Below are 17,129 nucleotides of genomic sequence, written 5' to 3'. Positions count from 1 at the left end.
TGTGCCCTGTGTTGGCTGGGATTGGCTCCAGCAAACTCCCGTGACCCTGTGTTCGGATTCAGCGGGTTGGAAAATGGATGGATGGATGTTTATGTTTCGCGTCTCTTCCTTTATGTTATTGCACCGACTAGTCTGACTGCTTTTGCTTTTTAGAAGGCGTTGTCGCCCAAGGCGCTATACGGGGAAAAAAGATGAACTCCTTCTGTAACAAGGGTAATATAAACCCTTTGCGTTATTCCGTATCGAGTGCCTTGTAGACCCACATGTTCACGAGATGAGCAGAGCTACCTACAGGAAGCTATCGTATATTGAACGAGTATTGGTCTATTACAAAGTATATAGTATTTGAATCTTTTTGCAGTGATGTGCAAGTTACTTTGTTTTCTCTCCTGCGATTAACCTATAACTTGTATTGAATTCACCACGAATATCCATTGTCCAGAAGCAGGTGCGAATACATCCTGACATTAGGAAAAAAAACTTGGTACTGTACATACATATGAAAGCAGAAAGCTCAAATTCAAAACTGAGCGCTAAGTTTATCCCATCCATTAAGACAAAGACCGTGCCTGAAAAGATGGAAACTACTCCTCCTCCCTTGTCGTCAGAGGCCACGTCGAACGCTGCACCGCCTGGTATTTGCATGACTGCCTTTAAAAGCAGAAAACCCGACAGATGCGACATTCAGTTTCTCGTGATAATCTGTAGCTATGCCTGAACCAAAAGCAGCTCCTGCTCCCAAGAAGGGCTCGAAGAAAGCCGTTTCTAAAACCCAGGCGAAGGGTGGAAAGAAACGCAGAAAGACTAGGAAGGAAAGCTATTCCATCTACGTGTACAAGGTGCTGAAGCAAGTTCACCCCGATACTGGCATTTCTTCGAAGGCGATGGGAATCATGAACTCGTTTGTGAATGACATTTTCGAGCGCATCGCCCGTGAGGCTTCTCGTCTTGCGCACTACAACAAGCGTTCAACCATTTCTTCCAGGGAGATCCAGACTTCTGTGAGGCTCCTGCTACCGGGAGAGCTTGCTAAGCACGCCGTGTCCGAGGGCACCAAGGCAGTCACCAAGTACACCAGCTCCAAATAAACGGTAAACGCCTACTAGAAACCAACGGCTCTTTTCAGAGCCACCCACTTGCTTTTGAAAAGAGCTCCATTCACTTGAGTACCCCTTTTTGTGATGCTGATATTTATCTTTAATGACCCCCCTTGTACGCGCAGACAGAGCAAGCTTAAGTTTATCTGCCGCCTGAACATGCTTTTCTCCTCGGGATCACGAAGCCTTTGCTCCAGTCTCAAACGGTCTTGCATCACTTTCCATCACAAGTCCATTTAAATTAAATTTTCTGTTCCCAGAATGTATTTCGCTTCCAACAGGCTGGTGCAAAAATCTGAAAACACAGGTCCGTAAGATTTTTAGACTGGATTTCTACAAGTACACTTGCCATCCGTAGGACCCCTACAGCTAGTTGACTATTACCCTGAGCTTTAACTCTTAAGTAATCACTATTGTATTCGAACTGGTTAAAGGCTGCTGCAGTCGGAGGTCACTGGATAGAAAAGGTCAGTAAAACAATGCGTGCGAATCTGGTTAGTGGCTCTAAATACACTGTTCTTCGCAAATGTTTTGGTGTGAGGGAACCAATGTTTTGTTAATTGTACTTTCTTTAGTAAAGCACTTCGGCCACAGCATTCCTACGTTTTTAAATGTACTACATACAGAGACAAAATAGGAAAAAACTCTCCAAGCAGAAAACGTGGGCGGCTCTGAAAAGAGCCTTTTAGGGGTTTTGCTTCGTAAAGCTTTGGCGGTCACTTAACCTCCAAAACCATATAAAGTACGACCCTGTCTCTTCAAGGCATATACCACATCCATGGCGGTCACGGTCTTCCTCTTAGCGTGCTCTGTGTAAGTGACGGCGTCCCGAATGACATTCTCCAGGAACACTTTAAGCACTCCGCGAGTCTCCTCGTAGATCAAGCCAGAAATTCGCTTCACTCCACCTCTACGGGCTAGACGGCGGATAGCAGGCTTTGTAATACCTTGAATGTTATCTCGTAGTACTTTACGATGACGCTTTGCACCACCCTTACCGAGTCCCTTTCCTCCTTTGCCACGACCAGACATTTCTTTTTCTTTTCGCTCAAGGTTCTACCCAAATGATTAAGAATCTGGACAATAATCTCGCTGATATGAATGGAAGGACGACCTGCTCGAAAACAGCGCAGGAAATGGCAGCGCGGGCTTTTAAGAAATCGCGCTTTGTATTTGTTCTTAGTTTTCATGAGCGAGACCCAGAACAAAGCAGCTAGTCCGCCACGTGGAGCCTAATATCAATGCGTTGCTAAAGGAGTGACAGACTTGTGCTTTTTTTGAACCATATCTCTTTTCTTTGTCTGTTCTGTTCTGCACGTTAGACTGGTAACTCGCACCTTTTCAGCCGCTTGGGCAAATGTTGCTGGACGATGGTAAAAATATAATATAATATACAGTATGTATAATACAAAATATAATATATATGTATATAACTAGGGGGGCACCTTCGGCGCCTCGACCTTCAGCTAACTAAATCACCTAAATACAAACATTGATGTTATTAATAGGTAATTTTTTTTTAATAGTTTGTTCCTGTGAAAGAAAGTTTACTCGATCAAAAATAAACACCACAACTTTCTTGACATTAAAAACCATGACTTGATGTTTTAGTTTATAATTTAAAAACAGGATAAGAATGTGAAAATCTAACAACATCACATTAAAGTTCGATCAATTCTGAAAAGAATGATACCAAACATGTATATGTAGTTTTTAAAATAAGCCCGATTTAAAACGTGACATAAAATCGTTGCACAACATCGTTGCACTTTTAGGCTTAGGATTTTATATGTATGTGTGTATATAATATATATTATATATATATACTAGCAAAATACCCGCGCTTTGCAGAGGCGAAGCAAGCTTATGTAAAGGAGTGAGAGAGACTTTACTATGAGGGGCCAAACAGGCCATAAATCATATATTTCTGTGTGTAATCTATTGGTTTACATGTGAACACTATTGGTTTATAAATATTTACTATCGGTTTGCGTGCATATTCAATTGGTTTGTGTGCGTACAATACTGGTTTCATTCATATGAACTATATAATAATATTGGTTCGTGTCCGTATATTATCGGTTTGTACGTGCATACCACTGGTTTGCATATGAACTATATTGATTTGCTTGTGTATATCACTGGTTCCAGTACGATTTGTTATTGGTTTGTGAGTGAACTGCATTGATTTACGCTTTCATGTTATCGGTTTGTGTATGAACTATATTGGCTTGCGTTTTGTGTCGGTCTAACAATGGATTTGCGTATGCACTATATTGGTTTCATCCATCCATCCATTTTCCAACCCGCTGAATCCGAACACAGGGTCACGGGGGTCTGCTGGAGCCAATCCAAGCCAACACAGGGCACAAGGCAGGAACCAATCCCGGGCAGGGTGCCAACCCACCGCAGTATTGGTTTCATGCACGTCTTATACTGGTTTCATGTGGGTAACCTGTCGATTTTCCTTTTGAACTCTATTGGTTATATCACCTTTCCTTTTAACAACACTCAATAACCGTTTGGGAACTGAGGACACTAATTGTTGAAGCTGTGTAGGTGGAATTCTTTCCCATTCTTGCTTGATGTACAACTTCAGTTGCTCAACAGTCAGGGGTCTCCGTTGTCGTATTTTGCAATTCATAATGCGCCACACATTTTCAATGGGAGACAGGTCTGGAGTGCAGGCAGGCCAGTCTAGTACCCGCACTCTTTTACTACGAAGCCACGCTGTTGTAACACATGCAGAATGTGGCTTCGCATTGTCCTGCTGAAATAAGCAGGGACATCCTTGAAAAACACGTCGCTTGGATGGCAGCATATGTTGCTCCAAAACCTGTATGTACCTTTCAGCATTAATGGTTCCTTCACAGATGCGCAAGTTGCCCATGTCATGGGCACTAACACACCCCCATACCATCACAGATGCTGGCTTTTGAACTTTGCGCTGATAACAATCCGGATGGTCTTTTTCCTCTTTGGCCCGGAGGACATGACGTCCATGATTTCCAAAAACAATTTGAAATGTGGACTCGTCAGACCACAGCACACTTTTCCACTTTGCGTCAGTCCATCTCAGATGAGCTCGGGCCCAGAGAAGCCGGCGGCATTTCTGGGTGTTGTTGATATATGGCTTTCACTTTGCATGGTAGAGTTTTAACTTGCACTTGTAGATGTAGCGACAAACTGTGTTAACTGACAATGGTTTTCTGAAGTATTCCTGAGCCCACGTGGTAATATCCTTTACAGAATGATGTCGGTTTTTAATGCAGTGCCACCTGAGGGATTGAAGGTCACGGGCATCCAGTGTTGGTATTCAGCCTTGCCGCTTACGTGCAGAGATTTCTCCAGATTTTCTGAATCTTTTGATGATATTATGGACAGTAGATGATGAAAATCTTAGATTCCTTGCAATTGTACGTTGAAAAATGTTGTTCTTAAACTGCTGGACTATTTGCCTACGCAGTTGTTCACAAAGTGGTGAACCTCGCCCCATCCTTGCTTGTGAACGACTGAGCCTTTTGGGGATGCTCCTTTTATACCCAATCATGACAAACACCTGTTTCCAGTTAACCTGTTCACCTGTGGAATGTTCAAAGCAGGTGTTTTTTGAACATTCCTCAACTTTCCCAGTCTTTTGCTACCCTTGTCCCAGCTTTTTTGGAACATGTTGCAGGCATCAAATTCAAAATGAGTGAAGATTTGCAAAACAACAATAAAGTTTATCAGTTTGAACATTCAATATCTTGTCTTCGTAGTGTATTCAATTGAATATACGATGAAAAGGATTTGCAAATCGTTGTGTTCTGTTTTTATTTATGCTTTACACAATGTCCCAACTTCATTGGAATTGGGGTTGTATGTGTGCACTTACTTATAAGTTTATATTATGCCAATTAATATACACGTTGTAGATGTGCAAGCATTGTGGCGTAGTGTTTAAGACTGCACTTTTAAACTCTGAGTTCAAGTTCAAGTCCTGATAATGGCACTATGTGACCATAAACAAGTCACTTCACCTGTCTGTGCGGCGTGGGGGGCACTGTGCAAATCTAACCAGTAGTATCTAAATGTTTTATGTTGGATAAAGATGTCAATCGTAAATGTTGAATATTTTTCCTTTAGAATAAGTAACAGTTTTGCAAATACTGTGTGAACAAGTACAGCTGCGGGTTGCAAGCAAGCATGTAGATGGGACCGAATAAGAAGTCGGCCAAAATACATACCTAACTTCAGCCTTGTGTTCATTACAGACTCAAGGGTAGATTCTGTTAAATAATAATAATTACCACCAAGTCCTTTCGCAAGCGTATGGTGCATAAAAAATATATAATGCTGTTTAAATGCAGATGCATCTTCTAGACACACCTCTTTACACTCCATGACTCTACCGGCCCTTGAGTTCCTGTTTCTTGCCTCGCCCATTTCCACTGAAGATCACGTGAACAACCAATATAGTTCACACGCAGAACCGATATACTGTAGTTCATACACAGAGTTGCGATAGGGTGTGCACACATAACCAATATGTTTCATACGCGAAACCGACATAGTGCACACATACAACCAATAGAGTTCAAGCGCAAAATCGACAGGTTACCTACATGAAACCAGTATAAGACGTGCATGAAACCAATATAGTGCATACGCAAATCCATTGTTAGACCGACACAGAACACATGCCAATATAGTTCATACGCAAACCGATAACATTAAGCGAAAACCAATGCAGTTCATTCACAAACCAATAACAAACGTACTGGAACCAGTGATATACACACGCAAATCAATATAGTTCATATGCAAACCAGTGGTATGCACGTACAAATGGATATAGTTCATGCACAAACCGATAATATATGGACACGAACCAATATAGTTCATATGAATGAAACCAGTATTGTATGCACGCAAACCAATTAAGTATGCATGCAAACCAATAGTAAATATTCATAAACCAATAGTGTTCACACGTAAACCAATAGATTACACACAGAAATATATGATTTATGGCCTGTTTGGCCCCTCATACTTTACCACCGTTACAGCACAAACCAGGAGACTCGCATTTCCACCTATGAGCTTGACAATACTCACAGTGAACATCCATGGATCCAATGTGTACTGTTTTGTCAGATTCATAATGTATGTTTGGGTCGTATGCAAATCCACAATCGGCTTTTATGAGCCAAACCTGTTGTTTTCGTATGAGCTAGAAACAGAAGCTCTATTAACTTGTGGATTTGCCTGCGAGTATTTAGCGGCAGCGTCACAAAGTTGTTTCCGTCTAGCTGCATCAGAAAATGTTCCACGATGTCTGACACGCCTCCTTTTTACTGTTTTCTCACAGCTTTGATTGCTGCTGTCATAATCGGTTTGAGTTTCATGGTTTGTTTCAATTACGTTAGTATTTGCAGGACTTGTGTTGAAGTGACATTGGGCATCTGTCAAGCGTTGTAAGCATACAACCGGTTTCATTGACAACTTCACATCCAGCTTTTGAGAGTTGAAACATTCATAAACATCAAAGTGTTCACTACTCAAATCGTCACCTGTGAATCTAAGATGTTTAAGAGGCATTGGCAGTTGTCCAAAGGTGTAAAATATTTGGCCATTTCGGTACACTTGAAAGCAGCAACTGAACAATTCAGTGGCAGTCATCAACTCACATGCAGAACCATAAGTGAAGGGTGTCACAGATGGCTGGGTGTGGTCGGCATTCGGCTGCCTATGAAAGGGTCCGCCTCCTGACAATCAAGGCTGGAGTCGGGTGAGGAGGTTGACGAGGTCGGAGAGGAGGCGGCGGCGGTGTTGTGAAGAGGGGGGCCGAACACAGCCCAAGGAGACACGGTCACTCCTCCGAAACCCCCTCTTAAACAGTGATACAATAGGAAACAAATACAGTGTTATTTATACCTCCTCTTTGGTCGATCAGCTGCTGGCTTGCTGCTGCTGCCATGCTGTGTGATCTGCTTCTTGTGCGGCGCACTTCTGTGATATCACATATGTCCATATATTCGATTTCTTTTCGCTTTTTCCTTTTCATCAATAGCAAGATGAATTTTGATTCCGTGTTTGGAATTACATTGTGACAACGCAACATATAACTACACGTGAGTGAATATTGTTTCTTTCACTCTACAAGAAATGTGTCTGACAATAGCATTCACATAAATGAGAAATGATTTCTCTCGCGGGATTTCACTTTCACCAAACAACAAATCTTTTAATTCTCGTGGAAACGCCAATTCATTGGGAAGACACGCTACAGTACAGTACAGTACTGTACTTTCTCCGGTCCTGTTCAGCCTATATACATCGGACTTCCAATACAACTCGGAGTCCTGCCACATGCAAAAGTTCGCTGATGACACTGCTATCGTGGGCTGCATCAGGAGTGGGCAGGAGGAGGAGTATAGGAAACTCATCGAGGACTTTGTTAAATGGTGCGACTCAAACCACCTACACCTGAACACAAGCAAAACCAAGGAGCTGGTGGTGGATTTTAGGAGGCCCAGGCCCCTCATGGACCCCGTGATCGTCAGAGGTGACTGTGTGCAGAGGGTGCAGACCAATAAATACCTGGGAGTGCAGCTGGATGATAAATTGGACTGGACTGCCAATACTGATTCTCTGTGCAAGAGAGGACAGAGCCAGCTATACTTCCTTAGAAAACTGGCGTCCTTCAACATCTACAATAAGATGCTGCAGATGTTCTATCAGACGGTTGTGGCGAGCGCCCTCTTCTACGTGGTGGTGTGCTGGGGAGGCAGCATTAAGAAGAAGGATGCCTCACGCCTGGACAAACTGGTGAGGAAAGCAGCCTCTATTGTAGGCACGGAGCTGGACAGTTTGACATCCGTGGCAGAGCGACGAGTGCTCAGCAGGCTCCTATCAATTATGGAGAATCCACTGCATCCACTAAACAGTGTCATCTCCAGACAGAGGAGCAGCTTCAGTGACAGACTGCTGTCACTGTCCTGCTCCACTGACAGACTGAGGAGATCGTTCCTCCCCCAAACTATGCGACTCTTCAATTCCACATGGGGGGGGGGTAAACGTTAACATTATTCAAAGTTATTGTCTGTTTTTACCTGCATTTTTATTACTCTTTAATTTAATATTTTTTGTATTAGTATGCTGCTGGAGTATGTGAAATTCCTCTTGGGATTAATAAAGTATCTATCTATCTATCTATCTATCTATCTATCTATCTATCTATCTATCTATCTATCTATCTATCTATCTATCTATCTATTTTTTTTTCCATGATGGCAACACGAATTAGACGATCTACAAGTCTCTGACTTTAAGTTTAAATCCAAACAATATACTGTTTTCGATCTTTTTGCTGTTCCGTTATTTCACAGAGTAATAATTTCCATTTGTTTGCACTAATGCAATCTTTACTATCCTTTTTTTGAGACTTTCATATTTTCGTATTTCCATTATTCATAAGCTGCTCTGCATGTGTGCTGTACCAACATTTTTTAATTCTTTACGACATTCTACTTTGTCATCTACTCTTTCTTTTATTTCCGGCCCTGGGCGTGATTAAATCTCTTGGCACAGACTCGTGTTGCAGGACGTGAAAGTGTCTCTCTGAGAAAATCACATCTTGTCTCCTTTATTATAATTAAGATTTATAATAGAGAGAAATCCACAGATAATCCGAGTTCTCTACCAGTTTAAATTAACACACCAATAGGAGTAGTGTTTGCCTATTTTCTTGTATGTTTCATTGAAATATTCTTGTTATGGATACTACTTTCTTTCAAAAGTTCAGTGTGAAAAACTATATTATGCTTGAAAAATTAAAATTGCTTATTCAGAGATTCATCACTAGAAGGATCCAGTCAGCTTGTCTAAAATATCTTATAAACACAGTACAGAGGTTTGATAATTGTCCATGACAAAAATGCATTTTTAGCAATGAAAGACACTTTGAAATTCCCGTTGATGCAGTTTTCATCAAACCCCGCTTCCATTTTCAGCTTTTCCAGTAGCCAGACACATCGATCGATCCCTATTAGGTCTGTCTGTGTATACTTTTAAGTTGAAATAACCAAGCATAATGAAAGGAATCAGAACAGTCACACAATCTAAACAGTAGAAGGCAGTTATAATTTATATGTCAGTTTCCTGACCACCTTCAGTCCAACTTAAGAGTATACCAGAAAATAAAGACAACGGTAGTATCTGTCAGCTTCAAGTGTAAAACAATTCAGACTTTGCTGGAATTAAGCCACTCACTCACAAGCCACACTTACTGACATGCTGGGCCCTTTTTCTGTATGGCAGGTTGAACAACATAATAAAACACCAGTAGAGCTGCATAAAAAATACTCAAGACATCAAGAACATGTCAGGTCTGTGCAGGCAATGGTCAGAGTTAAATTTCAACCCAAACTTCTAGAAGCATAGCAGTGTACAAATGCATAGTCTGGTAGTTTGGAGGGGAATGGGTAAGGTGTTTATTTATAATATTTGATCAGTTGTTTCTCTGCCTTTCATTTGAAGAATGTACAATACTGTGCCCATTGTTAGCATAACAGAGGACATATAATAGTGAAGCATATCTTTCAGAGCATTTTGTCACAGGTTCTGTCCGTTTTGTCTTTCAAGTAAATGTTAAAAAAAATATTAATTACTTTGCAAGTTTAGTGGATTTAAAAGTACTTTGATTGAATTAGTTACATGCAGCGGTTCTCAAACTGTGGGGGGCGCTGAACCTGTACAAGGGGGGCATTGAACAAATGAACAAGACATCAAAATTAATATTTTACATTTTTATTTCAAATTTAAATTTGCAAGCATATAATCACAACGAATGCATTATAACTAAAATTAAAATAAAACATTTCTAAGCCATAGATCTAATGACTAATATGTGCCTGCTTTAAAGTTCAAGACGTATCGGTATTTGTCACGAACATTCTGGTAACAGTAGATCAGGTGATAATGCAGCGCGACTGCACCACATTGGCAGCGTAGCCAATATTGCCAAATTGAGTTAAATAATTTACTACGTATTGGGTTATTTTCATGATACAACTAACAGCGGTAAAATATTTGTCGGACGAAAATACGTTCGTTTCGCGCAGATTGACTTCATCTGTGTCCTCGTTTACAAGATTTTTAAAAATTAAAACATATTTAATTATTTCTTTACATAAAAAAATAATTAAATAAGAATAAATAATTTATTCTTTGTTTTTGGGATTAGAATTACTACCAAAAACCACACAAGGCATTTTAACAGTCATTAAAGCACTTTAAAAAAAAATAAATTGCAAATATTTCATCGAAGTTAGCCGAAAACATTCAAATCTTATGGAAGTAAAAATGATAGGATACCGCGACACCGCACAAGTATCATACCTTTGTTAGTTGTATCACGGGTTATTATCATCTATCTTATATTATGCAGGGGGCGCAGAATTATTCCAGGTAGAAAAGGGAGGGCACGAAATATGAAAGTTTGAGAACCGCTGAGTTACAGCATCTTTTGTAAAAACAAAAATATTTTGTAAAATATATTGCTTTCTACTTATTTTTTTACTGTTAAACTTGTTTTGTGCTCCTGTTTCCTCCCACAGTCCAAACACGCACATGTTAGGTGCATTGACAATGTAAATTGGCCCCTGATATGTGTATGTGTGTTTTCATCCTGTGATGGGCTAGGATTGTTCCCACCTTGTACCCACTGAGACAAAATACGATTGAGCATAAAATTGTCAGCATTATTTTTTCCAAATACAAATTTGAAACTTAACTAAATGTAAAGCTAATATAACAAAATCTTTCCCAATATAACAGAATGGCAGAAAATAAAAGAAAATGCAAATGTGGGAATATTATTTTTTTGTAAATGTTAGTTTTCTAAGGGGATCCGTTTAAGTACATTCATTAAGTGTTTGCGGGTTTTACATAAATTAAACAAATAACTAAATCTTTATGAAAATGTTAAAGTTCATATTATCTTTGTGATGTTTGTATGTTCATTCTTTGCACCCCGGAGTTTGCATGTTGCTCCTGTGGCTGCAAAAGTTTCCTCCCATAGTCCAAAAACATGAAGGTTAGGTGAACTGGCAAAGCTGCATTGGCTGTAGCGTGTGCTTAGTGTGTTCACCCTGCAATGGATGCATTCCTCTTCCTTGGTTTTTCTCCTGCCTTGCTCCCTATGGCAGCTAGGATAGGCTCCGACACCCTCTCATAGTCCTGGGGCCTCATGTATAAACAGTGCATTTGCACAAAAATGTTGCGCAAGCCCGTTTCCACGCTCAAATCGTGATGTATAAAACCTAAACTTGGCATAAAGCCACACACATTTTCACGGTAGCCCAAACCCGGGCGTACGCAAGTTCTCTGGTTTTGCAAACTGGCGGCACCCAGCGTCAAAGCAGTACTTTTGTTCAAGTGTGGTTTAGGTGGCTTTATAAATACAGTAATCCCTCCTCCATCGCGGGGGTTGCGTTCCAGAGCCACCCGCGAAATAAGAAAATCCGCGAAGTAGAAACCATATGTTTATATGGTTATTTTTATATTGTCATGCTTGGGTCACAGATTTGCGCAGAAACACAGGAGGTTGTAGAGAGACAGGAACGTTATTCAAACACTGCAAACAAACATTTGTCTCTTTTTCAAAAGTTTAAACTGTGCTCCATGACAAGACAGAGATGACAGTTCTGTCTCACAATTAAAAGAATGCAAACATATCTTCCTCTTCAACGGAGTGCGCGTCAGAGAGAGAAAAACAAACAAATCAATAGGGATGTTTGGCTTTTAAGTATGCGAAGCACCGCCGGTACAAAGCTGTTGAAGGCGGCAGCTCACACCCCCTCTGTCAGGAGCAGAGAGAGAGAGACAGAGAAAAACAAAGTCAAAAATCAATACGTGCCCTTTGAGCTTTTAAGTATGCGAAGCACCGTGCAGCATGTCCTTCAGGAAGCAGCTGCACACAGAAGGTAGCAACGTCCCTATCGTCTAGGTGTGCGAACAGCCCCCCTGCTCACACCCCCCTACGTCAGCACAAGAGAGAGAGAAAGTAAGTTGGGTAGCTTCTCAGCCATCTGCCAATAGCGTCCCTTGTATGAAATCAACTGGGCAAACCAACTGAGGAAGCATGTACCAGAAATTAAAAGACCCATTGTCCGCAGAAACCCGCGAAGCAGCGAAAAATCCGCGATATATATTTAAATATGCTTACATATAAAATCCGCGATGGAGTGAAGCCGCGAAAGGCGAAGCACAATATAGCGAGCGATCACTGTACACTGAAAATAACAGCATATTGTTTATTAGTTTAAGGCATCTGATTGTAATTAACCTGTAACTATATAATGATCCACGGAATGACCAAACTATTCCAAATAGCATAGCTGCTTTAGCGTTGTTCCTCTCACTGCACCTTCTTCTTCTTTCAGCTGCTCCCATTAGAGGTTGCCACAGCGGATCATCTTTTTCCATATTACTCTCACTGCACCACTCGGAGTATTAATATCACTGTATCTGAGTGTGGAATTACAGCGCTACAACAGCTGATATGAAAGAGAATTATCAGTATACAGCATCAAGCACACGCTGCCTCAGCCATGCTGTCTATTGAACTGTTCTCATACGGCAAATGCTTCAGAGCCTTTCCTGTAGGGACATCGCGGTTCAGAAACAGTTTCGTCCCTAGAACTATAAATGCACTCAATCAGTCCATCAAGTGCTCCTTGTAGAACTGTTTGTACTTTTACAATACAGTACAATTACCTCACTGTAAACTCGCGATACAGTTATAATGTTGCACAACTTGAGCCACTTTATAAAGCACGTATTTACAAATGATGACGATATCATTTTTAAGATGAAATACAGCAAAATATGTTTATTACATTATACAGATAAAATGTTAACATCATTTAAATAATCTATATTGTTAATAATTAAACATGTGAGGACACGGTGTCGCAGCGCTAGCTAGTTCAGGGATTGTTTCTGCCTTGCTCTGTATTCTTGCTGGATCAACACTGGAAGTTTGGATGGATGGAATAATTAAACATGTACTACGAAGATATTTCAATGTTCCTTAAAGGTTTTGAAGAAATGGAGTTCTGCGCTTACAGATAGCTTAACGTCTATTACAGCACTGATTGTGTGGCGATTGGTTACTTGGAGAAAGAAAAGGAAGGACAGGAATTGGAGGTTAGTATGTTTGAAAGAGACAGTACTGCTGCAATAAATTATTTCATCGAAGGTTGCACAGCAAGCATCTTGCGGGAAGCAGGAAAAATCTCTGGACAGGGCACCAGCTCGTCGCTATCACTGCGCCACCGTGTTCCCATGTTTAATAAAATGCTTTAACTTCTATCAACATGAAAATGATATCAAGTATACATATCAGCATTTTAATTATTCAGAGAGCTGTAATATCATGAATGTAATGGATTCTGTGTCCAGTCGGAGCAAGATAAAGCCCGATTAAGAAGCACACAGTGATTCACACACATAGAGCACATAGAAGAACATATACAAACAAAGCATTTAACATGCTACTTCAGTTACAGTGGGATTTGAGAAACTAGTAAATTAAACAATTTAAAGATGAAGTTTATGATGTTCTACTTTAATGACAAAAACTATGTGATTAAAGTGGAAATTTTGAGCTTTTTTCTCACTGTATCCCTATTTTTTTTTTCTTTTCTCTGTACCCTAATAAGCTTTCATATGACACTCAGACAGTGGGCTACAACTCACCTTTTCACGGCAACTTTGATATCTGACAACTTCTTTTTTATTTCGGGCACTGTGCGACTTTGTGAACTTGAGCTTTCAAGTTTCTCCAACACTCTATGTCACTCGATCAACTTCCTTTTGTTATTTATACCACTGTTTAAACCAACAAATAGTACGTTTTTCCTTGCCTCCACTTGGTATTCGCTGAAATTCTTCTATTTCCCCCTCATGCTTTTTCCATTGCCTTTTCACAGAATGCTGAGCTTAAGGGCTATTTATATTGATTTGCATATTCAAAGAGGCATAATTCTGGGAGGAGTTTGGGTGGGGTCAGCAGGCACATGCATGTGCATTACTTTTCGCGCTGACCGGGATTTATGTAGCAGAAGAACGTGGAAGTTGGCAAATGCACAGATTTATGCATCTGGATTTTTTTGTGTGTACGCACATTTCCGCTTTTGTCCTTACACCATGTTATAGTGTGAATTCTATGCACAGCTTTATGCATGAGGCCCCTGGTCTGGAGTAAGCGGGTTAGGAAATGATATGATATGTTCATTCTATTAATATATATTTTATTATAAATTTGTTACGGCCACCTACAGTATATACTGTGCCATGATATTAGTTAATTTAAATACAGACTGGCACATTAATATTAGCCATTCTAAAACACTATCATCATTTGAAAACAAATTTATATACTTTATAAATAATAATAATAAGTTGCATTTATAGAGTGCCTTTTACAGATCCATGGTTGCTTTACATATACATGGGGAAAAAAAATCAAACAGAAGACAACGGTTCGTTGAAGAAGAAAGTTTTGAGTTGAGATTTAAAGGTGGAGAAAGAGGAGCAAACTCAGAGAGACTGAGGAAGAGAGTTCCAGAGGTCCACTGAAGGACCTGCCTCCCAGGGTGGAGAGTCTGGTACGTGGGACAGTAAGAAGATTACTATGTGAGGACCTGAGAGAGTGACAAGGAGTGTATGGAGCTAGAAGATGAGTAAATCAAAAAGAGCAGTGGACCCAGAATAGATCCTTGTGGAACACCATATAAAATATCATGTATCTTTAAAGTATAATTACCACAACTAACAAACCAGACTGCTCCAGTTGCTGGCAGGTGAGCAAGTGATCACATATCCTATTGAGGATGACCCTAGCAAGGACCTTACCTGGCAACAAGAGCAGTGTTATCTCCCTGTAGTTGCCGCAATCCAGGCAATCACCCTTTTCCCTTTCCAGATAGGGACAACACCTCCCGTTTTCCAGTGAGTTGGGATGATGCCTGTCTCCCAAATGGAAGCAAAGATTGTTTGCAATGCCAGGAGGACAGCCTTACCACCAGCCTGGAGAAGTTCACCCTGGATGCCACAGATCCCTGCAGCCTTCCCTCCCCTTAGTTGATTCACCTCCTGTGCAATCTCAGTGAGATTGGGTGGTTCACAGCTAATTGGAGGATCAGCTTCAAGAACCATGGACCCAGAGATATCCAACATCCTAACCAGAGGATCAGCTTTGAACAGCTGCTCAAAGTAGTCAGCCCAGCGGGTCACAACTGCAGTGTCATCTGTAAGGACCGTTCTATCAGCCGCCCTGACTGCAACTATCCGAGGAACAGATTCGGATGTGCATAATGCTTCGATTCCTCTGTAAGCAGGATGTGGGTCGCTAGACCACAGATGGTGTATCCCTTGCTGACAGATTCCTCTAACAAACGCCTTCTTGAGTTGTCACCAAGCTGTGCGCTACGACTCCTCTCGATTATATCCAAGGAGCCCTGCGAGATGAAACACATCCTTCTGGGAACACCAGTAACACCAACACAACCTTCAGCAACCTACACAACAGGTCTCCTGCATCACATTATGATCGGCAGTCGCACCCAAATCCGCAAGTTCCTCACACAAACTGAGTGCACTTCTGTAGACCCGGCAGTTTTGCAAGAGCCTCCAGTGTCTGCCTACGAGGATGTGATCAATTTCCTTCACCGCGCCACCAGTATTGGAGTACCAAGTCTAACGATGCAGCTCAGGGCACTGGAACCAGGATCCAGCAATTCGCAGACTCTCACCTTTTGCAAAGTCAAGGAACATGGAGCCACTTCCACCACGGTCACCAGACCCATGGGGACCAAGAAAATCCTCATAACCAGCCCTGTCAGTGCCAGTGGCTTCATTGAAGTCACCCATGACTAGAGGAGTGTCACCCCATGGGCACCCATCAACCACACAGCGAAGCTGTGAATAAAATGTCTCAATCACCGAGACATCGCTCACTGCAGTCGGCGCATACACACATAGACAACAGACAAGGCACCCAGAGTGTGCCGTAATCCGAGTCTCATAATACGTTCATTGAAAGGAGTGACATTGGACACCATCGGAAGAAGCCGATGCACTACAGCAACAGCAACTCCCAGAGTATGACAGCCATCATAGCAACCAGAACAATAAAAGGTGTATCCACCTACAGAGATCTGGCCAGACCACGGTCTGCGAACCTCAGGGAGTGCCGCCACTGAAATGAGGAGTTTACGCAGTTCCTCCAACAGCAGAGTGAGATGATCATCATGCCAGAGAGACAAGATGTTCCACGCACCTACCTGGATGGGCCGCTTCAAATTGGGACCCAAGTGCTGCCGTGCAGTGGGAGATTCCTAAGCACCATGCCAGTTCTGATTCCCAACAGACCTGACCACACTGGCTCGCTGATGGTTTTGACTCTTTTGGGGATGGGGCTCCCAAGGGCTCTCCCCCATCCCCTTCATGATGCGAACAGCCTTCCTATGGGTGGCTGCAGCAGAGCTACTCCCGTGGAGAACAAAAAGGAGTCCTTCCTTTCTGTCGTCTCACAGTTGTGTGAATTTTTTTTACGGAGGCTGGAGTGCCAATCCTGTCACCAACACCCATGATTTCCCTACAAGTTGGAGGACCGCTTGCAGGGCCGGATACAGTTTAACGTCATACCCAGGATGATCAATTTTGGTATCAAAGAAATGTAAGAAAGCCTGACACTGTTCAGCTGTATTGGGGCATGCTAGAGGAGGGGTTTGGAGGAGTTTATTAACAGTCCCAAAAAGAGTTCTGGGCACACACTTAGCACCATTTATGAGAGAGGAATAATAGTTGGAGCGAGCACTGTTAAGGGCATCCCTATAAAGTTGTGAGGCTTGTTTTCTTATCAAGACACTAGCTAGTGGTTTTCACAACTCTGAACTCATGGGTGTACCAGGGACAAGAGCAGGTGGCTGGAACCTGTCAAGTCCTTAAAGATGCAAAGTTATCTAGCAGTTGGTAAACGCA

At 41.6% G+C, this 17,129-nt stretch overlaps 3 protein-coding genes across 3 annotated transcripts in view; 2 read left to right on the top strand and 1 right to left on the bottom strand.

The window, feature by feature from the left end:
* LOC114658449 (histone H3.v1-like) overlaps nucleotides 1–17,129 on the top strand; it is a 36,891-nt gene that overhangs the window by 4,915 nt on the left and 14,847 nt on the right. The window contains exons 2-4 of the mRNA XM_051932469.1: nucleotides 557–635; nucleotides 709–1,069; nucleotides 16,189–16,247. Of these exons, the coding sequence (XP_051788429.1) occupies nucleotides 557–635; nucleotides 709–1,069; nucleotides 16,189–16,247 (499 nt within the window). The remainder of the gene's footprint in view (nucleotides 1–556; nucleotides 636–708; nucleotides 1,070–16,188; nucleotides 16,248–17,129) is intronic.
* Nucleotides 701–1,117, top strand: LOC114659514 (histone H2B 8-like). The gene has a single exon (XM_028812043.2). The coding sequence runs from the start codon at nucleotides 711–713 to the stop codon at nucleotides 1,086–1,088; it is 378 nt and encodes a 125-aa protein (XP_028667876.1). The 5' UTR covers nucleotides 701–710; the 3' UTR covers nucleotides 1,089–1,117.
* LOC114659518 (histone H4) lies at nucleotides 1,818–2,151 on the bottom strand. Its single transcript, XM_028812048.2, has one exon. It carries the CDS (start codon nucleotides 2,127–2,129, stop codon nucleotides 1,818–1,820), a length of 312 nt encoding a protein of 103 aa, XP_028667881.1. The 5' UTR covers nucleotides 2,130–2,151.

This window comes from Erpetoichthys calabaricus, chromosome 10 (assembly GCF_900747795.2).
Source record: "Erpetoichthys calabaricus chromosome 10, fErpCal1.3, whole genome shotgun sequence".
Classification (NCBI taxonomy): domain Eukaryota; kingdom Metazoa; phylum Chordata; class Cladistia; order Polypteriformes; family Polypteridae; genus Erpetoichthys; species Erpetoichthys calabaricus.
This window is presented reverse-complemented; position numbering and strand designations above follow the sequence as displayed.

Coding starts and splice junctions, on each gene's coding strand:
- LOC114659514 (XM_028812043.2), top strand. CDS start 711: ATGCCTGAACCAAAAGCAGCTCCTGCTCCCAAGAAGGGCTCGAAGAAA.
- LOC114659518 (XM_028812048.2), bottom strand. CDS start 2,129: ATGTCTGGTCGTGGCAAAGGAGGAAAGGGACTCGGTAAGGGTGGTGCA.